Source organism: Nannospalax galili, unplaced genomic scaffold (assembly GCF_000622305.1).
Source record: "Nannospalax galili isolate Female #2095 unplaced genomic scaffold, S.galili_v1.0 scaffold530, whole genome shotgun sequence".
Classification (NCBI taxonomy): Eukaryota; Metazoa; Chordata; class Mammalia; order Rodentia; family Spalacidae; genus Nannospalax; species Nannospalax galili.
Window position 1 is genome coordinate 1,253,629 of NW_008328331.1, and position 22,025 is coordinate 1,275,653.

The following is a 22,025-nucleotide window of genomic DNA, read 5'->3' on the forward strand; positions in this document are numbered from 1 at the left end:
TTACTCAGTATAAACCCTATAAGACATAAATTAAATGATGTTTTAACCTTTAAAAAGATCTCCATTTCATTATTAAAATACACAGTTTCATATAGAAAAATTCTTGGCTTCTATAATTTTTACTAAAATACTCTCTTCCTTTCTTCCCTAAGCACAGACCAACACACACATACGGATCATTTTTTGTATTTAACTGTATGGCACAGCCCTGTTCCTGCGATGGCTTTCTTAGTTTCTTTTTTTTTTTTTTTTTTTTAATTTTATTTTATGTGTATGAGTTTATTGCCTGAATGTAGATAAGTGCATCCTTGTTGTGCAATGCCTGAGGAGGACAGAAGAGGCCATTGGATCCCCTGGAACTGGAGTTACGGACAGTTGTCAGCTGCCATGTGGGTGCTGGGATTTGAACCCGGGTCTTCTGCAAGAACAACGAGTGTTCTTAACTGCTGAGCCATCTCTTCAGCCCTGGCTTTCCTAGTTTCTTTAGCAATCTAAATAAGATTCTCATCAACAGGACCAGACCAGTAGATACTTGGCTTAGGTGTGCTTGAGATGCTTTTAGCATCAAAAACAGTTAAAGTGCATATGTGTAGTAAGGCCAGCGCTTTCTACTGAAAGGCAAGGCAGCCTGGTGTAACAATGCAGCTTGGCATAAAGTGACTGCAACAGAGGTGTAGATTGCCTGGGGTGATGGCTAGCACTATGGCAAAGCTTTCCTTAGCTGTAGAGCACATGGAAAATCCACTGTTAGTGAGCTTTCCGCCCTACAGAAACTGTGTTTCCAAGACCTTTGTTCTTCGTAGGCCATATAAGTACTGGCACTATATCTGAAATACTGCTTATGAGAGTGGTTTAATATTTTTTCATGTTTCTTTTTTTTTTTTATGGTCTTTTTGAGACGGGGTTTCCCTGTAGCCCCAGCTGGCCTGAAACTCACTGTGTAGACCAAGCTGGCCTTAAACTCACAGAGATCCGCCTGCCTCTGCCTCCCGAGTGCTGGGATTAAAGGTGTGCACCACCACGCCTGGCTCATGTTGCTTTTTAGTTATATTTTTAAAAAATTATGTGTTAATGAGTGTTTTGCCTGCAGGTATGTAAGAGCACCATGTGCATACATCTGTGGAGACAAGAAGAGGGCATGGGATCCGTTAGAACTGGAGTTATGGAGGGTTGTGAGCTACAATGTGGGTGCTGGGAACCAAACTAGGTCCTCTACCAGAGCAGAGCAACAACTGCTCCTTAACCACTGAGCCATCTCTCTAGCCCCTTTTTTTAGCTATTCTTATAAACTTGTAGATAAGACTTGTTTTTAATTGTTGGTGTTGTAAAAAAAAGACTAGGAAATTTATTGGGTCTTGTGCACTTGGTATCAAGAATGGAAGACCCAAAGTCCCACACAGGAGTCTGGCCCGATGGGGAGAGTAGATACAGTGTCTGGCCAAGGACCTAGTGAGGCAAGGTACATGGCAGTGAGAGGAAAGAGGGGGAGGGGAATGAAGTAAAAATATACAAACATGACATACCATGGAAAACTGATTCTGTAAAACGAAGCTGGAGCAGCCATGTTAATATCCAACAAACCAGAGCAATGAACATTCCCAGAGATAAAGAAGGTTTTCTCATAATGAGGTCACATCTGTAATCTGAAATGCCATGAACTAAATAGCAGAGTTCCAAAGTATGTGAACTGTAAGGAAATATGAGTATGTCCTCAGGGGTGGTCAGTAATCACAGGAAGCTGCTGACCACTGGGGCAGCCAGCTGCTGACCAGCAGGTGGGAGCGCTCCACCTGGGCACTGTGGAATGGATAGTCTGCACTTACTGAGATAGTCATGAAAATTATTTAAGTCATATAAATGATGTTCTCTGGCTCCGCTGGGATTAACAGTGGTTCTAGTAAGAGAAGAGTGAGCCCTGAACAGTTAGTAACTGAACATTTCTGATAATCTGTGAGCTAAAGAATAAAGGGTGAAGTTTAGTATTAGAACAGTTGAAATGAAAACAGCCTGTGAGAACCTGTAATACACCCCTGAGAGCCATGGGTGGACATGGATCAGAAGTCATGAAGCCCCGCTTCCACCTTGACACTAGGAAAGAAAAGTGAATTCAGACCAGACTGAGAATGAGATAGGACATAGGTCAGTGAAGTGGAAAACCAAAGATGGGGCCAGTAAAAGCAAAAAGCTGGTTCATTGAGAAAAATTGATAAAATTGGTAAACCTCTATCCAGGCTGGTGAGGAAGGTAAATGTAGGTTACCAGTGTCTGGAATGAGAGATGTGACCCCCCCCCCAAACTCTACAGATGAGGAGACACTGAGGGAGTGCTAGAGCAGCGGAAGCAGTGATTCTGCCATGCCTAGAAAGACACCCCTGCAGAGCCTGAAAGAACTCAAGCAGAGCCTAGAGCTGTGAAGATTATTACATTTTTACCATCCAGAGTCATGAAAAGTGAAAACTTCCCTCACAGAAGAATCTTAGGCCTATATTTTATTCATTCATTCATTCTTTTTGCGGGGGGCGGGGGTGTAAGGTCTTATTCTGTGTCTCAGGCTAACTTGAATGTACAGCATTCCTCCTGCCTCAGCGTCAGTGCTGAGATTACAGGAGTGAGCCACCGCACTCAACTAGACCCAGATTTTAATGGTGAATTCTATCAAACATTTGGGAGAGGTTGCTAACTCTATATCAACACTTCTAGAAAAGTAATCACCAGATGTTTCCCGCTCATTCTGAGGCCTTCATCACCCTGATATCAAAACTAATACAGACATATAAGAAAACTACAGATGATATCCCAGTAAGCAGAGGTAAAGTTTTGAAGCAACATTTTAGCAAGCGGGATCCAGTAATATGTAAAAGATTGGAGTCTATCCCAGGAGTGTGAGGTTGGTTTAGCAGTTTGTTTGTTTTAATGTTTATTTTTTATATGTATGAGTGAATTGCCTGCATGTGTGTAAGTACACCCATGTTGTGCAGTATCTGTGGAGGTAAAAATAGGGTGTCAGGTCCCCTGGAACTGGAGTTACAAACATGTGGATTCTGGGAATCAAACCCAGGTCCTGTGCAAGAGTAGCCAGTGCTCTTAACCACTGAGCCATCTCTCCAGCCCTGGTTTATTAGTTTTTAAAAGTCAATGTCAACCTTCATACTAATGAAGAAAAGGAAAACCCATGTGATCATCTCAGACTCAAAAGATTTGACACATTCCATCTGTATTCCTGATGAAGATTTTAACCAAATTACAAATAGAAGGGAACATTTTCATCTGATAAAGATCTATTTTTAAAAATCTACAGCTTAAAACTACAGCTGGGGATGGAGAGATGACTCAGCAGTTAATAACACTAGCTGTTCTGACAGTTGACCTGGATTTGGTTCCTAGCACCCACATGACAGCTAACAGCTATCTGTAACTCCAGTTCCAGGAGATCCAACACCATCTTCTGGCCTTCACAGTGTACTTACATGCAGGTTAACTACTCATACACATAAATAAAAATAAATGCATAATTTTAAAAAATTATAGCTAACATCTTACTGGTGAAAACTGATCACCGTCCCTCAAGGCAGAGCAAGACTGCCTTGTGTCTGTGGCTCACTTCTGCCCAGCACCAGAGCTGCTGCACAGTACAGACAGAACAAGAACATGTGGGCAGAAAGGATGGTCCTGTCACTTATAGAGAAAATTTGATGGAATTCAGAAAAAATGCTATTAAGGCTGACAGGTTCACTTAGTAACCGTGTAAGAAATAAGATCAGTTTTTAAAAATTAATTGTATTTCTGTATATTAGCATCAGGCATTTGGAAATTGAAATAAAAAATTATTCCAACGGCACCAAAGTAAATGACACACAGGACTAAATCTTAAAAAAAAGTGTTGAGTTCTGTGCCTCAAAGATGAAAACTTTGCTGAAAAAAATTTAAAGACAGCAATCAATGGAAATACTGTGTCCATGGTTTTGAAAAACTCACCTAGCTGAGATGAATTTTCTCCCTAAATTGGTTTATAGAATTGACACTGTTAGGTTCCAGTAGACTGCGTTGTAGAAATGATATCATTGCAAATTGGAAAAAGAACAGAGTTGGAACTCTAGTTCCACTTGAGTTCACCACTAAAGCTGTAGAATCTTGTTGATGTGGTATTGAATAAAGATACAGAAACTGACCAGCACAATAGAGAAGTTTAGAATACAGACCCCAATAAGGAGAACTGATTTCAACACAGGTGCAGAAGAAAGGTGTCATGCATAAAAGGCATTCTGTGATTCATGAAATGCTAGGACAGGTTACGCTGATGACAAAGCAGATCAGTGGTTGGTCTGGCCTGGCAGGAGAAATTACAAAGAGACACAAGGTATACTCAGTAGTGATAAATCAATTCATTATCTTCACTGTGCTGATGGCAGTGTGGGCCCATGTACTCCAGGGTCTGTGACAGGTGCATAGTGGAAGTGCCATTATGCCTTCCTAAAGCTAAAAAGTTAATACATAATGCTGCAGTGACTGCCCGTCTCATACGTTGGTTCTCAGAGGAGTGTCGCAGATGGTGTTGGCAATGACAGAGAAAACGAGGCTGTGAGGAGGTTCCTTGAACTCTTAGGCTGTCATTGGCTGAGGGCAGAGCTGGCCAGGCTGTTGCCCATCCTCCTGCTTGCTGCCAGAGGATGTGTCCACAACTGGGCTTCACATTTAATCCTCCTGGCCATTCCGTTCTCTTTGTAATTATAGTCTATTGGAAGTGCTGTTTTCCTACATCCTTTAGTGGTTTTTTTTTAAATATTTTTATTTTTTATGTGTATGAGTGTTATGCCTGCATGTAGGTAAGTGCACCCGTGATGTGCAATGCCTGTGGGGGACAGAAGAGACTGTTGGATCCCTTGGAACTGGAGTTATGTGCAGTTTTTAGATGCCATGTGGGTGCTAGGATTTGAATCCAGGTCTTCTGCAAGAGCAGTCAGTGTTCTTAACTGCTGAACCATCTCTCCAGCCCCATCCTTTAGTGTTCTTGCCCTAGGTGTTAGCAGGCTGATGTGTTGCATGGGTTTTGATTGCTGCCTAATGCTCCTTACAGGGCACAGTCTTTTGCTGAGCGTCTTCGCCTGGGAATCGCAGTGATCCATGGAGAAGCACAGGACGCTGAGTCAGACTTGGTGGATGGCCGGCACTCTCCACCCATGGTCAGGAGTGTAGCTGCCATCCACCCCAGCCTGGAGATCCCCAGTAAGTATCCACAGGAACCTCTGCCACTTTCCTCTGAGCATGGGATTGCTTGAATTATGGGAGTTTTGTTTTTTTGCATGAACTCTTTTGTGTGTGTTTGTGTGCAGGTACACATGCGTGTGGAGGCCAGAGATTCATGTAGTGAATCTTCCTCAGTTGCTCTCCCTCCCCCCGACCTTTTTTTTTTTTTTTGAGAGAGAGACAGAGTCTCTCACTGGCCTGGAGCTCACTGACTGGCTTCACTAGCTGATCTGCAAGCCCCAGGGATCCTCTTGTGTTAGCCTCCCCAGCACTAGGATTAGACTTACATCACTGTGCCCAGCTTTTTTACATGGGTTTGGGGATCCAAACTCAGCCCTTATACTTGTGTGGCAAGTACTTTACTGAATGAGACATCTCCCCAGATCCTCTTTTAATTTAAAAAAGTTTTATGGCTGGGTGTGGTGGCACACACTTTTAATACCAGCACTCAGGAGGCAGAGGTAGGCAGATCTCTGAGTTTGAGGCCAGCCTGGTCTACATATCGAATTTCAGGCTAGCTGGGGCTACAGGGAGACCCTGTCTCAAAAAGACCAAAAAAAAAATTTATTTTTATTTTTATTTATGTGTATGAGTGACTTGCCTGCATGTGTGATAAGTGCACCCATGTTGTGCAGTGCCTGCAGAGGCCAGAAGAGGGCATTGGATGCCTTGGACCTGGAGTTACAGAGGGTTGTTAGCTGCCATGTGAGTGCTGGGAACAAAATCCAGGTCCTCTGCAAGAGCAGCCAGTGCTCTTAACTGCTGAGCCACCTCTCCATCCCCCCTTTGTTTTCTTGATAGTGTCCTTTGATGTACAAAGAATTTAGTTTAATGAGGTCCAATTTACATTTTCATTTGTTTCGTGGTATGTGATGCAAATATCAAGAAATCTTATTTTAATTTCTTTTTTAAAACATGTTTTTTAAAACATTTGAAAGTTTTTAGACATCTCCAATTCCTTGGTTAAACTTATCCCCAGGTATTCTTATTGCTTGAATGCTTGCATAATGAGATGTGTGTGCTGGTATATGTGTGTGTTCGTGTGGAAACCCACGGCTAGTACTGGGAGTCTTCTTCAGTTGCTGCCCACTGTATTCACTGAGTCTCAGTTGAACCCAGACCTCCCCAATACAGCTAGTCTAGCCAGCCTCTTCCAAGTATCCTGTGTCAGCCAGGTACTGGGATTGCAGGTGGACTGCATACCCACCTAGCATTTTTGTGGATGAGTGTTTGCCTACATGTATGTGTTCATATGCATGCCTGGAGCCCTAGAGACTAAAAGAGGGTGTCACATTCCCTTGAGTTGTGGTGGTTATGGACTGCTTTGTGGGTTTTAGGAACTGAACCCCAGTCCTGGAAGAGCAACAAGTACTTTTTTTTTTTTTTTAGTTTTTTTGAGACGGTCTCCCTGTAGTCCCGGCTGTCCTGGAACTCACTATGTAGACCAGGCTGGCCTTGAACTCACAGAGATCCGCCTGCCTCTGCCTCCCGAGTGCTGGGATTAAAGGCGTGCACCACCACTCCTGGCTGAGCAGGAAGTACTTTTAACCACTGTCCATTTCTCAGCCCTGGATCGCTTTGTAGTTTGCCTTGGAATGTTCACTGCTGGTGTTTAGAAGAAACACCATGTATTTGTCACTTTCTTGTTACTATGACAGAATACGTGACCAAAACAGCTTAAAGGAGGAAAGGTTTGGTTTTGGCTCGATTGCAAAGAGATTTCAGCGCATCAAGGCTGGGAGCACAGTGAGGGGAACAGCTCAGTCAGTGGCAGCAGAAGCATGGGACAGTGGCTGTTCACATAGCAAGTCTGGGAGGCAGAGTGCCAGACCAGAACCAGGGTGGGTATAGCCCAGAGGCCCAGGGCCTCCTTTGTCAGCCAGAACCCCTCCTACATGCTTCACAGTCTTCTTTTTTTTTTTAATATTTTATTTATTTTCATTTTATGTGTATGTGTGTATTGCCTGCATATAGGTAAGTGCACCTGTGTTGTGCAATGCCCACAGAGGACAGAAGAGGCTGTTGGATCCCCTGGAACTGGAGTTATGGACAGTTGTTAGCTGCCATATGGGTACTGGGATTCGAACCTGGGTCTACTGCAAGAACAGGCAGTGTCCTTAACCGCTGAGCCATCTCTCCAGTGCCGCTTCACAGTCTTTAACTAGAGCCACAGCTAGGGGCCAGCCATTCAAATCAGGAGCCTATAGAGACATTTAAACACACACTGCCATCCCATATTAGCCTTGGTTGTGCTTTGCAAGTATCTAGGGTGTTCTAGATGCAAGGGCATCTGCTAGCAGAGTGTCTCCCTTTCTGATCTGGTGCCTTTGGCTCTTTCTTTTCTTGACTGATTGCTCAGGCTTGTACACCCAGTGCAGGACTGAGCAGAGGTGCACAGGGACATCCTTGACCTATTCCCACCTTTAGGTGATCCATTGGGTGTCATGTTAACTGGGGATTTTAAAACAGCCATTTTCAAGTTGAAAATGGTCCCTTCTCTTCCCAAGTGGTAACTTCTTAGAGTCTTGTTGTTTTACCTTGGAGCTTGGCACTGAATGTGTGTGTTTTATTCTGACCAGTGCTGATTCCTAAAGAAAAGCCCCCGATCACAGTTGTTGGCGACGTGGGAGGAAGGATTGCCATCATTGTGGTATGTAGGCCTCTTTCATTGTTACCACACTTGTAAGTTGTGTGCATAAAGTTGAGGATGGTGAGTGTCATGAAGGTGGATGCCTTGTGCGGAGTGTTTGCTTTGGCCCACAAACAGAAAAATGCTAATTTGTTTTAAGGGGATGGGTGGGATGTAACTTACTTGATTGCCTAAATATGGCATAGTTATTTGCTATGTTTTGGGAAATTGTTTAATGATAAAAATGGGGTACAAAATTGATTACGGCTGTTTTTAAACAGCTAGGAAAATACCATTCAGTAAGCCCTTGAATTTAGTCCACAAAAGCCCCAAATCCATATCATTTCACATGTACACACAAAATGGTATATACATACTGCCTGTGCAATTGAAGAATGCTCCCTGGGCAGAGCCAGGGGCCATGCCGTGCCTTCTAGGCTTTCTCAAGTCCCTTTCTTCCCCCTTCCACCAGAGGCTGTTGCTAGCTGTTACTTAACTTCATAGTGTAACAACAGTGTTGTCCCTACGTTCTATAAGACTGTGTACATGGTGACCTTGGTCCATACTGTCATGGAGGTCCATCCTTGTGGTGATGAGCGCACATTGATCTTTTTCACTTCTGGATGGTGTTTTGTGATTCAGCTACGACACAACTGACACCCCTGTTCTCTAGGCACTGAAAGTTTCTCTTTTTTTTTTTTAATAAAATTTTTTTACATTATTTGTTTCTGTGTGGGGTTGGGGGGGGATTATATATGCATGTGCAGAAGTCAGAGGAGAACTTGTGGCAGTCAGTTTTTTTCCTTCCACGATATGGGTCCTGGGTATTGATGTCACCCATCAGGCTTGGTGGCAATGGCCATTACCTAGCTATTTTGTGGGCTCCAAGACAGTTTTTCAAATTCCCAACAATACTGCCTTGAACGTGCTTGTGCCCATTTTTTTGGTACATCATGTGAGGGTTAGTAGGTGCCTGAGTGGAATCAGAGTTTTAATATTTTATTTATTTTATGTGTATGCATGCATTGCCTACGCATAGGTAAGTGCACCTGTGTCGTGCAGTGCCCACGGAGGACAGAAGAGGCTGTCAGATCCCCTGGAACTGGAGTTACGGACAGTTGTTAGCTGCTTGGTGGTTAAGAACACTGGTTGTTCTTGCAGAAGACCCAGGGTTCGAATCCCAGCACCCACATGGCAGCTAACAACTGTCCATAACTCCAGTTCCAGGTGATCCAACAGCCTCTTCTGTCCTCTGTGAGCATTGTATGACACAGGTGCACTTACAAAGACAAAACAAAGGCTGGCAGGATGGCCCAATGGGTAAAAGCACTTGCGTGCAAGTCTGATGACCTGAGTTCAATCCCTGGAACCAACATAAAGGTGGAGGGAGAGACCTCTCCTGCAAGTTGTCCTCTGACCTCTGCATGCATATTGTGGCGCACACACACAAATAATAAATTTAAAAATCAAGAATTTGGGAGATGGCTCAGTGGGTAAAGTGTTCACCTCCCACGTGTGAGGGCCTGAGTTCAAATCCCCAGAACCCTGGTAAAGCTGGGTAACATGCATCTATAACCCAGTGCTCCTATGGTAAGGTGGGAGGTGGAGACAGGAGAGTCCACAGAAACTCAGGGCTAGCCAGCTCAGCTGGTTGTGCACAGCAGCAAATAACAGACCCTCCTGAGCAAGGAGGAAAGTGAAGAGCAACCTGGTTTCTATGACCTGCATAGAAGTGCCCACACTCAAACACGTGAACACACGTGGGCTTACACACAAACCCTTATTTTTTATTTTATTTATTTTTTTGTTTTTGTTTTTTTTAAGACAGGGTCTCCCTGTAGCCCCAGTTGTCCTGGAAGTCACTGTGTAGACCAGGCTGGCCTTGAACTCAGAGATCCAACTGCCTCTGCCGCCCGAGTGCTGGGACTAAAGGCATGCTCCACCATGCCCAACACAAACCCAGATTTTTTTTTCAATATTTTTTATTTTATTATTTTTATTTTATGTGTATGAGTGTATTGCCTGCATGTATGTGAGTGCACCCGTGTCATGCAATGCCGCGGAAGTCAGAAGAGGGTGTTGGATTCCCCTGGAACTGGAGGTAAGGACAATTTGTAGCTGTCGTGTGGGTGCCGGGAGTCGAACTCGGATCCTCTGCAAGAGTAGTCAGTGCTCTTAACTGTTGAGCCATCTCTCTAGCTCCACAAACCCATATTTTTAAAACTTTTCTGTTTTGAAGTAATTATATATAGGTTCATAGGACGCATGAAAAAATATGCAGGGAGTTTGTACACGCTCTTACTGTGCTTCTTCTGTCCTGCTGAACTGTGTTGCAGTAATGCAGCCTGTGAGGAACGGTGCAACAATCCATACACCTGCTTTCTTTATTGATGTATTTATGTATTAGATATTTATTTATTTATTTACTTATTTGGGTAGCACCAATTGCATGTGCTCTATATGTGTACATGAGTATGTTTGTGCATATAGCCTTCACAGCCGTCAAGGTGCAGAGCTCATGAACCACCATCCAGCACCTGTGAGCCACCCTGCCATAGCTCCCTTACCCCACCATGGTCACACCCAGCTGCTTGCCAATCCCTAACTGGCAACACTCATCTGTCCTGTCTCTGTAACTCATATTTCAAGTCATACACGTGGAATGTGTGGCTTGCCATCTTTTTGAGATGAATTTTTTTCACGTGCCACTATTCGTCAGCATCATTCCAGTTGTCTGTGTGCCTTGTTGTTCAAAGCTGAGAGTATTCCATCCTACATAGATGCTACCTTCAGCTGTTGGTTGAAGGATGTTTAGATTGTTTGTTTTCAACTGTGTGCTTTTGTGTGGATAATTTTAAGTTCTTTGTTTGCAAGGGCAGTTGTTGGTTTGCATAGTGGTTGCTAATAAGAAACTGTTGGGCAGGTGAGATGGCTCAGCAAGTAAGACTGCTTTCTACCAAGCCTGAGTTTGGTGCCTGAAACACACATAGTGGAAGGAGAGGACTGATTCTGCATGTTGTCCTCCGACATCCATGTTCATGTTGTGACACACACACCCATGCAACATATGTGTACATATGTACATACGTGTACACACACACATAAATGTAATAAAAAAATTTTTAGGGGCTGGAGAGATGGCTCAGCGGTTAAGAGCACTGACTGCTCTTGCAGAGAACCTGGGTTCGATTCCCAGCACCCACATGGCGGCTACGAACCCTCCTTAACTCCAGTTCCAGGGGAATCCAAGGCCCTGTTCTGACTTCTGCAGCATTGCATGACATGGGTCCACTCACATACATAAAATAAGTAAAATGTTTTTTTTTTTTCACAAGTACTCATTAGCTGAGCTTGGTGGTATGGACCTATGTGTACTCCCAGCTACTCAAGAAGCTATGATGAGAGGATCACTTGAGCCCAGGAGTTTGAAACACCCTGGACAACATAGCAAGATCCTATCTACAAATAAACAAAATAAAACAAAAATGAAAACCAGCAGTTTTGTTGTTTTCCCACATACAAACTAAGGAAGAGTAACAAGGAAAGGCTTGGGGAAGCCACGGCTCCATGTTTCAGAGTTGAAGGTGTCTACAAAACTGTGCTGCATTGCAGTTATCCCACAGACTGCCCTGCGTCCCTACATCAGAGGATGTCATTCTGGCCCACTGGGTGTAGGTGGAAATGGTTTTCCCCACTGACCCGGACCTGGGGCCTGGCAGAGGAGCTGGCCCTGCAAGTGTTAGGTGCTATGCAGGAGACAACCTGGGAGAACACTAGGGGTGCAGGGACACCACATGTCATGGTATGTTTAGGCAGTTTCTTTTTCCCGGTTGTCCAGCCCGTCTTTGCAAGTGTTCACATGCCTTTTACCCTGCCTATGATTTGACAGGATGACATTATCGATGACGTGGACAGCTTTCTCGCTGCAGCAGAGACCCTGAAGGAAAGAGGCGCATATAAGATCTTTGTGATGGCAACTCATGGCTTGTTATCCTCTGATGCCCCCCGGCTGATTGAAGAGTCTGCCATTGATGAGGTAGGGGGTCTGGCTGTGGGGATGGGTTGCCTGGGTATTCACTGCTTGAATCCTTAATCACAGAGCAGGAACAAGCAAGCCAGCCTAGGCTACAGAGTGAGACCCTGTCTTAAAAACAAAAAAGAATGGGTTCAAAATGTGGATTGTATTTGCATTTCATTGAATATAAGTGTCTAGTTTGAATTATAACTCACATACTGCCGTACCGTTCATACACTTCAGGCATACATTTCATTGTTTGATAGAATATCCAAAGTATAAAATGAGCACCCAGCTGATCTAAGAAGAAACTGCCCCTGTGAGCTGTCATGTGTCTCTGTGCTTCTTCTCAGTCCCTCTACCCCAGAGCTGCTCATGGCTTTGTGCTTCTCTCCATTTGCCCAGCTGGAGATTTCACATAGAGGACACTACATGCTGGTCATTTATGACTAGTTACAGTATTTTCACGGTCCATTCACTAGTGGGTACAATGCTTTGTTAGTATTTATCTATTATTGTGTGGATGTGAGTACAGTGTTCATGAGGAGATCAGAGGACAACTTTCAGGAGTTGCTTCACTCCAACTTGTAGGACCCAGGGATCAGACTTGGGTCATCAGTTGGCCAGCAGTGCCTTCACCTACTGAGCCATGTTGCCAGCCCTGGTTTTATCCACTTTTTAACTACCATGAACAGTGCTGCTACACATTCGTGTACAAGTTTTTGTGTGAATGTATGTTTTCAGTGTTATGGGGCATGTGTTTATTTGTATCTGTGTGGGTATGCATGTGTATGTGAGAACATCAGGTTTCCTCCTCTGTCATCCTCTACCTATTTCTTTAAGTCAATCTCTCTCTCTCTCTTTCTCTCTCTCTCTCTCTCTCTCTCTCTCCCTCTCCCCCTCCCTCCCTCTTTCCCTCCTTCCTCTCCCTCTCCTTCCTCTTCGCCCCCCGCCCCCCAACCTGGAGCTCACATTTTCTTGACTGGGCTGGAAGGCACAAGCCCTAGCAATCCTATCTCTGCCTCTCTCAGAGCTGGGATTCCAAGAATTTGTGGGACTTGTTAATCAGTGCTGGGGTCTAGACCCTGGTTTTCATGATTATGGAGCAAGTGCTGTTAACTGCTGAACTATCTCTCCAGCCCTTAGACTGTCTTCCAAAGCAACTGTACCATGTCACAGTCCCACCACAGTAAACAGAGGTTCTAGTTTCTCCCCATCCTCCCCAACATTTGTCACTGTCTTTTTGGCTGCAGCTGCCCTAATGGGAATGAATTTATCAAATCTTAAAGCTTGGACAGCTTTGCCTTGATGGAAACAGAACCTTGTGAGTGATAAGACATGGCCATCCTGTAGGGTGAACTTACAGGCTTGAAGCTACAGTACATTTTCAGATGAAACCACAGTGCTGATTCACTTGTTTTCTGTTTTCTGGATTTTGTTCTTCTCTGCTCTGCTCTGTTCTGTTCTGTTTTGTTTGCAATCCTGGGCCTGAACCCAGGGCCTCACATGCCAGGCAAGCGCTCTCCCATGAGCCACACCTCACCCTGAAGCCACTTGGCGTCTGATGCTCCCCATGGCTACTGTCTGCTCCCCATGGCCAAAAAGCCAAAAAGATTACACTGTTGACTTGGCGTCTGATGCTTGTTTCTTGTGACTTACAGGTGGTGGTCACCAATACGATCCCACATGAAATCCAGAAGCTCCAGTGCCCCAAGATCAAAACTGTGGACATAAGCATGATCCTGTCAGAAGCCATCCGCCGCATTCACAATGGGGAGTCCATGTCCTACCTCTTCAGAAACATAGGCCTGGACGACTGAACAGCTCTCCTGGGGCAGAGTCCCCATGGGCCAAGCTGGAGCCTGGCATGCGCACTGGGAGGGTCCATGCCTGGCTGGGTACAGCTGACCAGAGCCGGGTTTCCTTCGTCTCCTCTCCCCACACCCTCCTGACTAATTCCTGTGAAGGTACATGGACCAACTTTTTATGTCAGTTTGGTTTTTTGTGAGTTTGGGGGATAATTTTTATAAAAGAAAAGCTTTCTCTTAAATAAGTTAAAACCTTATTGTTTTTAGTGTAGAGCCGTTTTAGAAAGTATACTTAGAATGAGATTTTTAAGCTCATATCCTTTTTCCAAAGTTGCTTGATCCAAGTGTTCAAAAAAGTTATTGAAATAAAATGACTACTGTCTGCTCCCCATGGTCAGAAAGCCAAAAAGATTACATTGTTGACTCCAGTAAGCAACGTTTTTAGAAATGCTTTTGTAAACAAGCATATGGAATATGTGGTTGTATTTATTTTCTGCAACAAAAGAGAATAAAACCTTGTGTTTTTTCTACACTTTGTGTTTGGACAGTTGTTTTATAGCTGAAATGCACAGCCTCTACATGTTGTGTGTGGTGAGGATGCCCTCAGTGGCTCCAGTCCTCTAGTTTCTGGGGTGCATGCAGTGCTTCATCCAGCCCAGCCTCCCTTGCTCCTACACATCATCAGAAGCCCTCCAGCTCTGATGCAAAGTTCCTTGATTGAAGTAGAAGAGAGACTTGAAGCTTGGGGCAGGCAGTGGGCCCGGGATTGCAGGCCTCATCGGTGTAGCTCTGCTCTCAAACCAGGATGCAGCATGGCATGCTCTAGGGACTGAGGTGCCAGGGTGGGACAGCACCACAAAGGACCGGTAGGATGCTTGTCAGTGTCAAGGTCTAAGGAAGAGACATCAGATGTCCCTGGAACTGGAGTTATCAGCTGCCATGTGGGTGCTGGAATCAAACCTGGTTCCTCTGCAAGAACAACCACTGCCCTTCTGAGCCATCTCTAGCCCCTCAAGTCTGGAAGTCTGTACATCTTCCTTAGAGAGTGGAGCAGATCTGGGGGCTGTGCCTTTACAAATGGCCCTGGGTATTGATGGCTGCATGTTCTGCACTCTCACCCACCTTGTTTTACTGAGAAAACAAGTGTCCCCACCTGGAATTCTCAAACCCAGTGTGAAAATCTGACCTTTCCTTTGTGTTTCTGGAAGGAAGTCTTCACAAATGGACAGGATTAGGAAATACTGCACTGACAGCCACACTTGGAAGATCTGTGGGAACAAGGCATCATCACACGGGCAGCAGGTATAGGGTTGGGAACTCAGTTCTGTACCTTGCTGAGGAAGCTTCAGCTGTGAATGTCTCCTCTGCAGACCAAGTGTGGCTTCTTTCCACCTTCTGCCCGTTGGGCCCCATCTCCCCTTAAAAATGCAGTGGAGGAGGCCAGGCGTGGTGGTGCATGCCTTTAGTCCCAGCACTTGGGAGGCAGAGGCAGGCAGATCTCTGTGAGTTTGAAACCAGCCTGGTCTACATAGTGAGTTCCAAGGCAACTGGAGCTACAGGAAGACCCTGTCTCAAAAAAAAAAAAAAAAAAAATGCAGTGGAGGAAGTCCCTGGGTTTCACTTTGAACAAGGATAGCATGTTCTGGTGACCTTGGGCACTTCAGTACCATAACCATGGCCTTTATCTTTTCCTAACAAGGGGAGGATGGGCTGCTGTGGATGCTGCTTGAGGGAAATGTGCTTGCCAAGCACTTTGTGTAGGAAGAACCTCTGAGTGGCTGTAAACACAGGTACTAGGCCCCAGCTCTGGGTATTTCTACAGGTGTCTTCTTTCACAAGGAAGTCATCTGAAGAAGAGGAGTGAAAGATGAGCCATGGGAGCATTTGCTTCTGGTGGCAAACAGCAGAGCTGGAATGCTGCCTACCCACAAGCTAAAGTATCGGCTCCAGAGCAGTGTGGAGGAGCCCATAGCCTGGCATGGCGAGACTGGCTCAGCTGCCACAGGGCTCAGCACAGACTCAAGGGTTTGGAGGAGCTGCCCCAGAGGTATCAGAACAGGGAGGGTGTGGCAGGTGGCTGAGGGCATATCAAGTGTGGAGAGCCAAGCCTGCTGCTGCAGGGCTGGCAGGGTCCTAAATGGACCTATATGCATGATGGGGAGTGCATGGTACTGCGGGCCATGGGAGGAAGTGTCTAGCGCAAGCCCCAGCCCACCTACTTCCTCTCCCAGAGGAAACCTCAGGGACCAGTTTGAAATTTCAGCGTATCTTAGGCTTTTTTTTGGTCTTTTTGAAACAGGGTCTCCTTGTAGCCCCTGCTGTCCTGGAACTCACTATGTAGGCCAGGCTGGCCTCAAACTCACAAAGATCTGCCTGCCTCTGCTTCCTAAGTGCCAGGATTAAAGGTGTGCGCCACCACGCCTGGCCCTTATTTTTAAAAACATTATTTTTATGTGTATACGTGTATTGCCTGCATGTAGGTAAGGGCACCCGTGTCATGCAGTGCCCATGGAAGACAGAAGAGACTGTCAAATACCCTAGAACTGGAGTCACAGACAGTTGTTACCTGCCATGTGGTTGTTGGGAACTGAACCCAGGTCCTCTGCCAGAATAGCCAATGTTCTTAACTGCTGAGCCATCCCTCCAGCCCCTGAAATGGCATCTTTTGATAAGCTTGGTAGAACAACGGTTGGGGATGGTTGTGTAGATAAACACTAATCAGACTTCTCTGCAGAAGTGGCCACCATTTGGTTCTCAAAATTTATTCTTTACTTCCAAGTCATAACCAGCCCTCACTGCCAATTAAGCTACTGAAACAAGGGTTAAGTTCTCTGACACCAGATGGAGCGGGCACAAAATGTTAGAGATGGCACCTCTATCCAAGGGACACCTCAAGGTGGACACTAAACATCAGGAAAAGATGGAGGATGTCTCTCTTTTCCTTAGGATGTTCTTACACCCCCTGGGAGTCAACCCCCCAGAACTTGAAAAAGAAACCATTGCGCTTCTTTCTGTTCCAGGGTGCAGCCACAGAACAAGCTACCAGATGGGGGTTGAGAATGGGTTTTGGCTCCAGAGGAATCATACCCATGCAGGGTGGATAGAGGCTCTCCCCTACAAAGTAGAAAAGCCACAAGAGGTGTCAGAGTCCTACACCAGATTATCCCACAATTTACATGGTAACAGCCCCTGCACTCAAAGCAACTGTCACCCAGGGAATCTGAAATACCTTGTGTATTAAGTACCACCTCCATTGTGCCTAGAGACATCAATCATCTGGAAAGATAGAAAAACTAAATGGCATCCTCAAAGATACCTCCATGCCTGGAGAGATGGTTCAGGGGTTAAGCATGTGTACTGCTCTTGAGGTCAGTTTCAGGGGATCAGTTACATCCTCTTCTGGCTTCCATGGACACTGCACTTATCTGCACACAAAAAGGGTTTTAAACAATTTTAAAGATCCCTCCAGGGATCTGACTGAAGGGGTCACTTACCATGAACTATCTTATTACCCCAGCTTTGGTTAGGGTTTGAAACACCCTGTCTGTAAGTTTGATCTCCTTTGCAATGTTAGGCAAAAGGTCCTCTCTCACTAATGACGTTTTGTTCAGGCAGAGACTTCAGCACTGATAAAATGTGTGACCTTGCTGGCTCACTTTCAACAGGCTCTCCACACAAGTTAGGAACACCCTGCTTCAGCCCTGGGGACCTGACTGAGACAAATGGTGGGTCTTAGACCTGAGATAAGGAACCAGCCAACTGAAAATCATAGTCCAGGCATTCCCTGCCCCTGAGAACCCATCAAGGATTAAAACTTCTCTTCCAGAGGACCAATAAAAGCCTCTCTTTGGGGTGGGTCTTTTCACTTGATCTCTTATCACTGTTCCTTTACAGGCTTACCTACTCCATCTCAGATCCTACTCTACCTGGGCATTCTGACTTGTGGTTTAACTAGCTTAATGGCTTTTCTAGCTGATTCGCTCTTTCTGGTTATGGCCTCCCCGCTCCTTCTGATGTTGGGATTTCTCCCTTATTTCATAATCTATAAAAATGGGATAATATGCCGGGTGTGGTGACGCACGCCTTTAATCCCTGCACTTGGGAGGCAGAGGCAGGTGGATCTCTGTGAGTTCAAGGCCAGCCTGGTCTACATAGTGAGTTCCAGGACAGCTGGGGCTACAGGGAGACCCTGTCTCAAAAAGACAAAAAAAAAAAGGGATAATGACTTCCTAGTCAATTCTTCTCACCCTACAGTGATAGGCACAGTTTAATGTTATGGGGGCTGCCAGGATGAGAGCTGGACCCTGGCAGCCCTAAGGAGCTAGGCTTCACCACTCAGTGGGCCAATTAAACAAATGTAGTGAAACCAGAGAAAGATTTATTCAATATGTCCACACTGGAAAGAGGAATCAAAATGCCCAGAGACACCTCCTGGCCCAAGTCCATGTTCCCCAGGGCCTGATATGAGATGTGAGTTTAAACAGAGGGCAAGAAGCATGCATAACATGCAGTGCTGGGTATCACTGGCCCCTCGCTGTCCTAGCTGCAGCCTCTCCTATAAGGTGGTCTGACAAGTCAGAACTGTGTGAAACTTTCCCAGAGACAAGTTCCTTCTCCATCTGGCACTAGACTTCGGTCTTTTCCTTTTCTCAGCATGAGACCCCTGAGGAAATTCCATTTGGCTGGGGCGGGGGGTGGGGTGTCATTATTTTGCTGGTCTGATAGCTTAAGGGAGGGGCACAAGTGTCTCTTCAGAATATCTTCATCCCTGCCAGGGCAGTTATAAGTCATTTGTTTCCACTGAACACCTGTCAAGGGCCACACCAAACAGTGGAGTCTGATACTGAAAGAACTAGCCTGAGAGGTGAACAGTTGGGGCTCAGAGCCCTTCTTCTGCCTCTTACTGTGTGATCTTGAGCTGATAAGAAGTTGTATTCCTCTAAACAAACTTTTTTTTTTTTTTTTTTTTTTGGTCTTTTTGAGACAGGGTCTCCCTGTAGCCCCAGCTGTCCTGGAACTCACTATGTAGACCAGGTTGGCCTCAAACTCACAGAGATCTGCCTGCCCCTGCCTCCCAAGTGCTGGGACAAACTGTATTCTTATAAAATCTTCTTTTAAGCTTAGACCATTTTGTCGTTTCTTTTTATTTTACTTACTAGGTAGATATCTTGAAATGCAACCCTGTGATATTTTAGTGCTCAGTGATGTTTTACTGCTCTGTGATGTTCTCACTACCCTGAGATGTTTTACTACTCTGTAACATCTTGAAGCTCTGATACTTTCCACATACCATGTCTAACTGCTGATAAAGATGTGAAACTAAGAAAATGGAAAGTTTGCCGGGCGTGGTAGCGCATGCCTTTAATCCAGCACTTGGGAGGTAGAGGCAGGAGGATCTCTGTGAATTCGAGGCCAGCCTGGTCTACATAGTGAGTTCCAGGCCTGCTGGGGCTACTGGGAGACCCTGGTCCAATTAGTCCAAGAATAGTCAAACATGACAGATACCTAAACTTCTGCCAGTAACATCTGTTTTTGTAAACTGCAATGACCATTTGACCAGTTCCTAGCCCAATTAGCCTGGCCTACCTATAGATGAAAAGGTGGTGGATATCCTGGCCCATCCCTGGGATATCTACTTTGCAAGCTATGGTGACTGAGTAGGAACTCAGGAAGGAATTTTTCCCATCATGGCCCATCATGAAAAGAGACATTGGCTCAGGTGTCAGTCATAAAATGATGATGTAAAAAGGCCTATGTAACTCCCATCTGTATTTCTGTTCTGAGCCTAAAAAATCTTGAAGCCTTTGTTGCTAATTGTGGGACCACATGCATGTGAAAAATAAATAAGCTTTCCAACTTTCTCCTGGGTGAATTGCTTGATCTCTTAGCTATTCGAAGAATTTTTCCATACCAGAGTAAGTTCCTCAGTGTCTCTGTGCCTTGATACTCTTATCTGTTCTAGTTTAAATGTGAAATGTCTCCCACAGACTCTTGAATTTGAGCACTTCCTCCCTAGCTGGTGGTGCTGTTTGGGGGGGGTTGTGGCCTGGCTGGTGGACATAGGGGTGCATTTATAGGTCTCTCTGCTTCCCATATACCACTTGGGTGTGACGAGGCACAAACTCTCATGCTAAGGCCAGAGCAGCCATGCCTCCCTGACCTTGAGCCTGTGAGCTCAAGTAAGTCCTTCCTTTAAGCTGCTTTTTTGTCAGGTCATAGTGACACCATCTGTTAGAGCTGGGAGGACTGAGGTGGATTGTGCCTGGGACATGGCACTCAGTAAGCATCAGTGACCATGATCAGAATGATGAGAGCCTGAGCTGGCTCCTGGAGGTCCCACTGGGACAGTGGCATTTTGTGGGAGAGGCTTGGACACAGGCTGATGAGGGCTGAACTACTGAGTGAAATGCTTGAGAGGAGCTGTCAAGTTGCCACCTGGACCTGAGCACCCAAGAACTTAGCCATGGATCAGCAAAGCAGAAGTGAAGGGAAGCCAGCCCAGAAGGACGTGGGTAATGGCGCCAGCAGACACAGGTGCTGGGTACCGGTGGGCATCTAGGAAGTGTTGCCTGCCTGGGATTAATGTGTGAATAAAAGGTATGGGGTCCTCTCCACTGCCCTGCACCAGGCCCACAAGGCTCTGGTTGGGGCTTCTCTACTCGGAACCTAGAGCCAGAGGAGCTCATCCACCTGAGCCAAGGCCAAGGCTGCCTTAAAAGAGAGCTCAAACCACACCAAGGCCTGAAAGTGATCATTCTATCTTCCTCTTATCCCTGTCTTCTCCCCTCTCTTTTTCTACTTTATGGAGTCCTGAACACTTCAGCAATTCAGCCATGTCACTTTTGTACATGATGAAAGGATCTATCAATCACCTATCAACTATCATCTGTTTATCTGTGTAAGAAACATTAAATGTTAGTCTTTTCTTTCAAATCCTGTAAAACTTGGCTTATGACAAGGGATCCTAATCTTTTAATCCCACCGTATCCTGTTAAGACTTTTGTTTAAGGAAAGGTCCTGATACATTCCTGAACCTGATGGCTTGGGGCAGCAAAGCTCTTCCCCCTTCCTGAGAGGTTGGACCCCAGCCTATGGGGAAAAGACACAGCACTCTCATGTTAGAGATAAAACCTTTCAATGTTCCTGGACCCGTTTGCTTGCTAGATTTGAGTGAGCACACAACACACCCTTTTGCAAAATAAAATCTGCCTTGCCAAGTTACTTTCACTTTGTCTGCATGTTCTTTGTGCAGAATTGGTCCTTGGACCTCAGTTTTTATTTCTAACATCTATTTATCATCTACTTATAATCTATCAATCATCTATATCTATCTACCTACCTACCTATTATCTATCTATAGGTTAGAATCCAGAACAGACTGCTGCTGGGGGGGCCTAGTTCACTGGCAGCAGCCTCTTTCTTCTGTGAGGGAAATGAAAAGCCCCCTACTGAGAGCCTATCTGTGAATCTCTCCCTAATAGACTCCCAGAGGGCTTTGATTCAAAGAGAATGACAGGAGCCATTCTCTCTTCCCTAGAAAGTTTACAAAGTGTCAGGTTTCCAGATTCCAGGGCATCAGAGGGCTGCTGAGGACTGCCAATGGCTACACATTCCCCTTCCCCACACCCCACATCCCATACCATATGGCAACCTCACCTAGATGTACCCTTCCTCACTTTGCAAACACCCTTCCTGGCACCCTCCTCTCTCTCTCCCCTGCCATGGAATCAGATGCTATTTGACTGCAAGAAACCTCCCAGTTCCTCTGAGACTTTCAGGAAGGGGTCCCACTCTGCCTTGTGGGCCTGAGCTCTCCTCTGAGACCTACTATGTTGCTGTCTATGGTGTTGGGACTTGCTCTCCTCAGAGCCCTGTCATGCTGCTATATGTCCATCTATGGTGTTAATAACGTCTAATAAATCTACCCCAAAGGACAATCCACCACAGAATCTCCTTGGGTCCCCAAACTTGAAACATCTATATTTTATCATCTACCTCTGTCATTTCTCTTTTTTTTTTTTTTTTTTTTGAGACAGGGTCTCCCTGTATTCCAAGATGACCTGGAACTTGCTGGCTTCAATCTCACAGAGATCCACCTGCCTCTGCCTCCTGGATGCTGCCTCCACACCTGGCTGCTCTGTACTTTTTACTTACAGAGCTGCCACCCTCTACATCATTGCATGAAGCCATCTGGCCTTTCAAATGGATGTCATCCATGGCACCGGTACCCCATTGTTCCCTCATTACCTTTTCTGGGAGGCTGTGGAGGGCACTGCTAACCTCCTGCTGTGATGCTCTGCCTTGTACTGGTAGCTTAACTCTGTGTGAG

At 45.5% G+C, this 22,025-nt stretch overlaps 1 protein-coding gene across 5 annotated transcripts in view; it reads left to right on the forward strand.

The window, feature by feature from the left end:
- The window catches only part of Prpsap2 (phosphoribosyl pyrophosphate synthetase associated protein 2), a 45,513-nt gene extending 31,290 nt beyond the window's left edge, over positions 1-14,223 (forward strand). For 3 of the 5 annotated variants that reach the window (XM_008825616.3, XM_017795928.2, XM_029558024.1), the window contains 4 exons: positions 5,075-5,223; positions 7,824-7,894; positions 11,763-11,909; positions 13,550-14,089. In XM_008825616.3, the coding sequence (XP_008823838.1) occupies positions 5,075-5,223; positions 7,824-7,894; positions 11,763-11,909; positions 13,550-13,708 (526 nt within the window). In that variant the 3' untranslated portion in view covers positions 13,709-14,089. Of the gene's footprint in view, positions 1-5,074; positions 5,224-7,823; positions 7,895-11,762; positions 11,910-13,549 lie in introns of all 5 variants that reach the window. The other 2 variants (XM_017795919.2, XM_008825681.2) reach the window with 1 other exon arrangement.
- Positions 14,224-22,025: the final 7,802 nt, after the last annotated feature.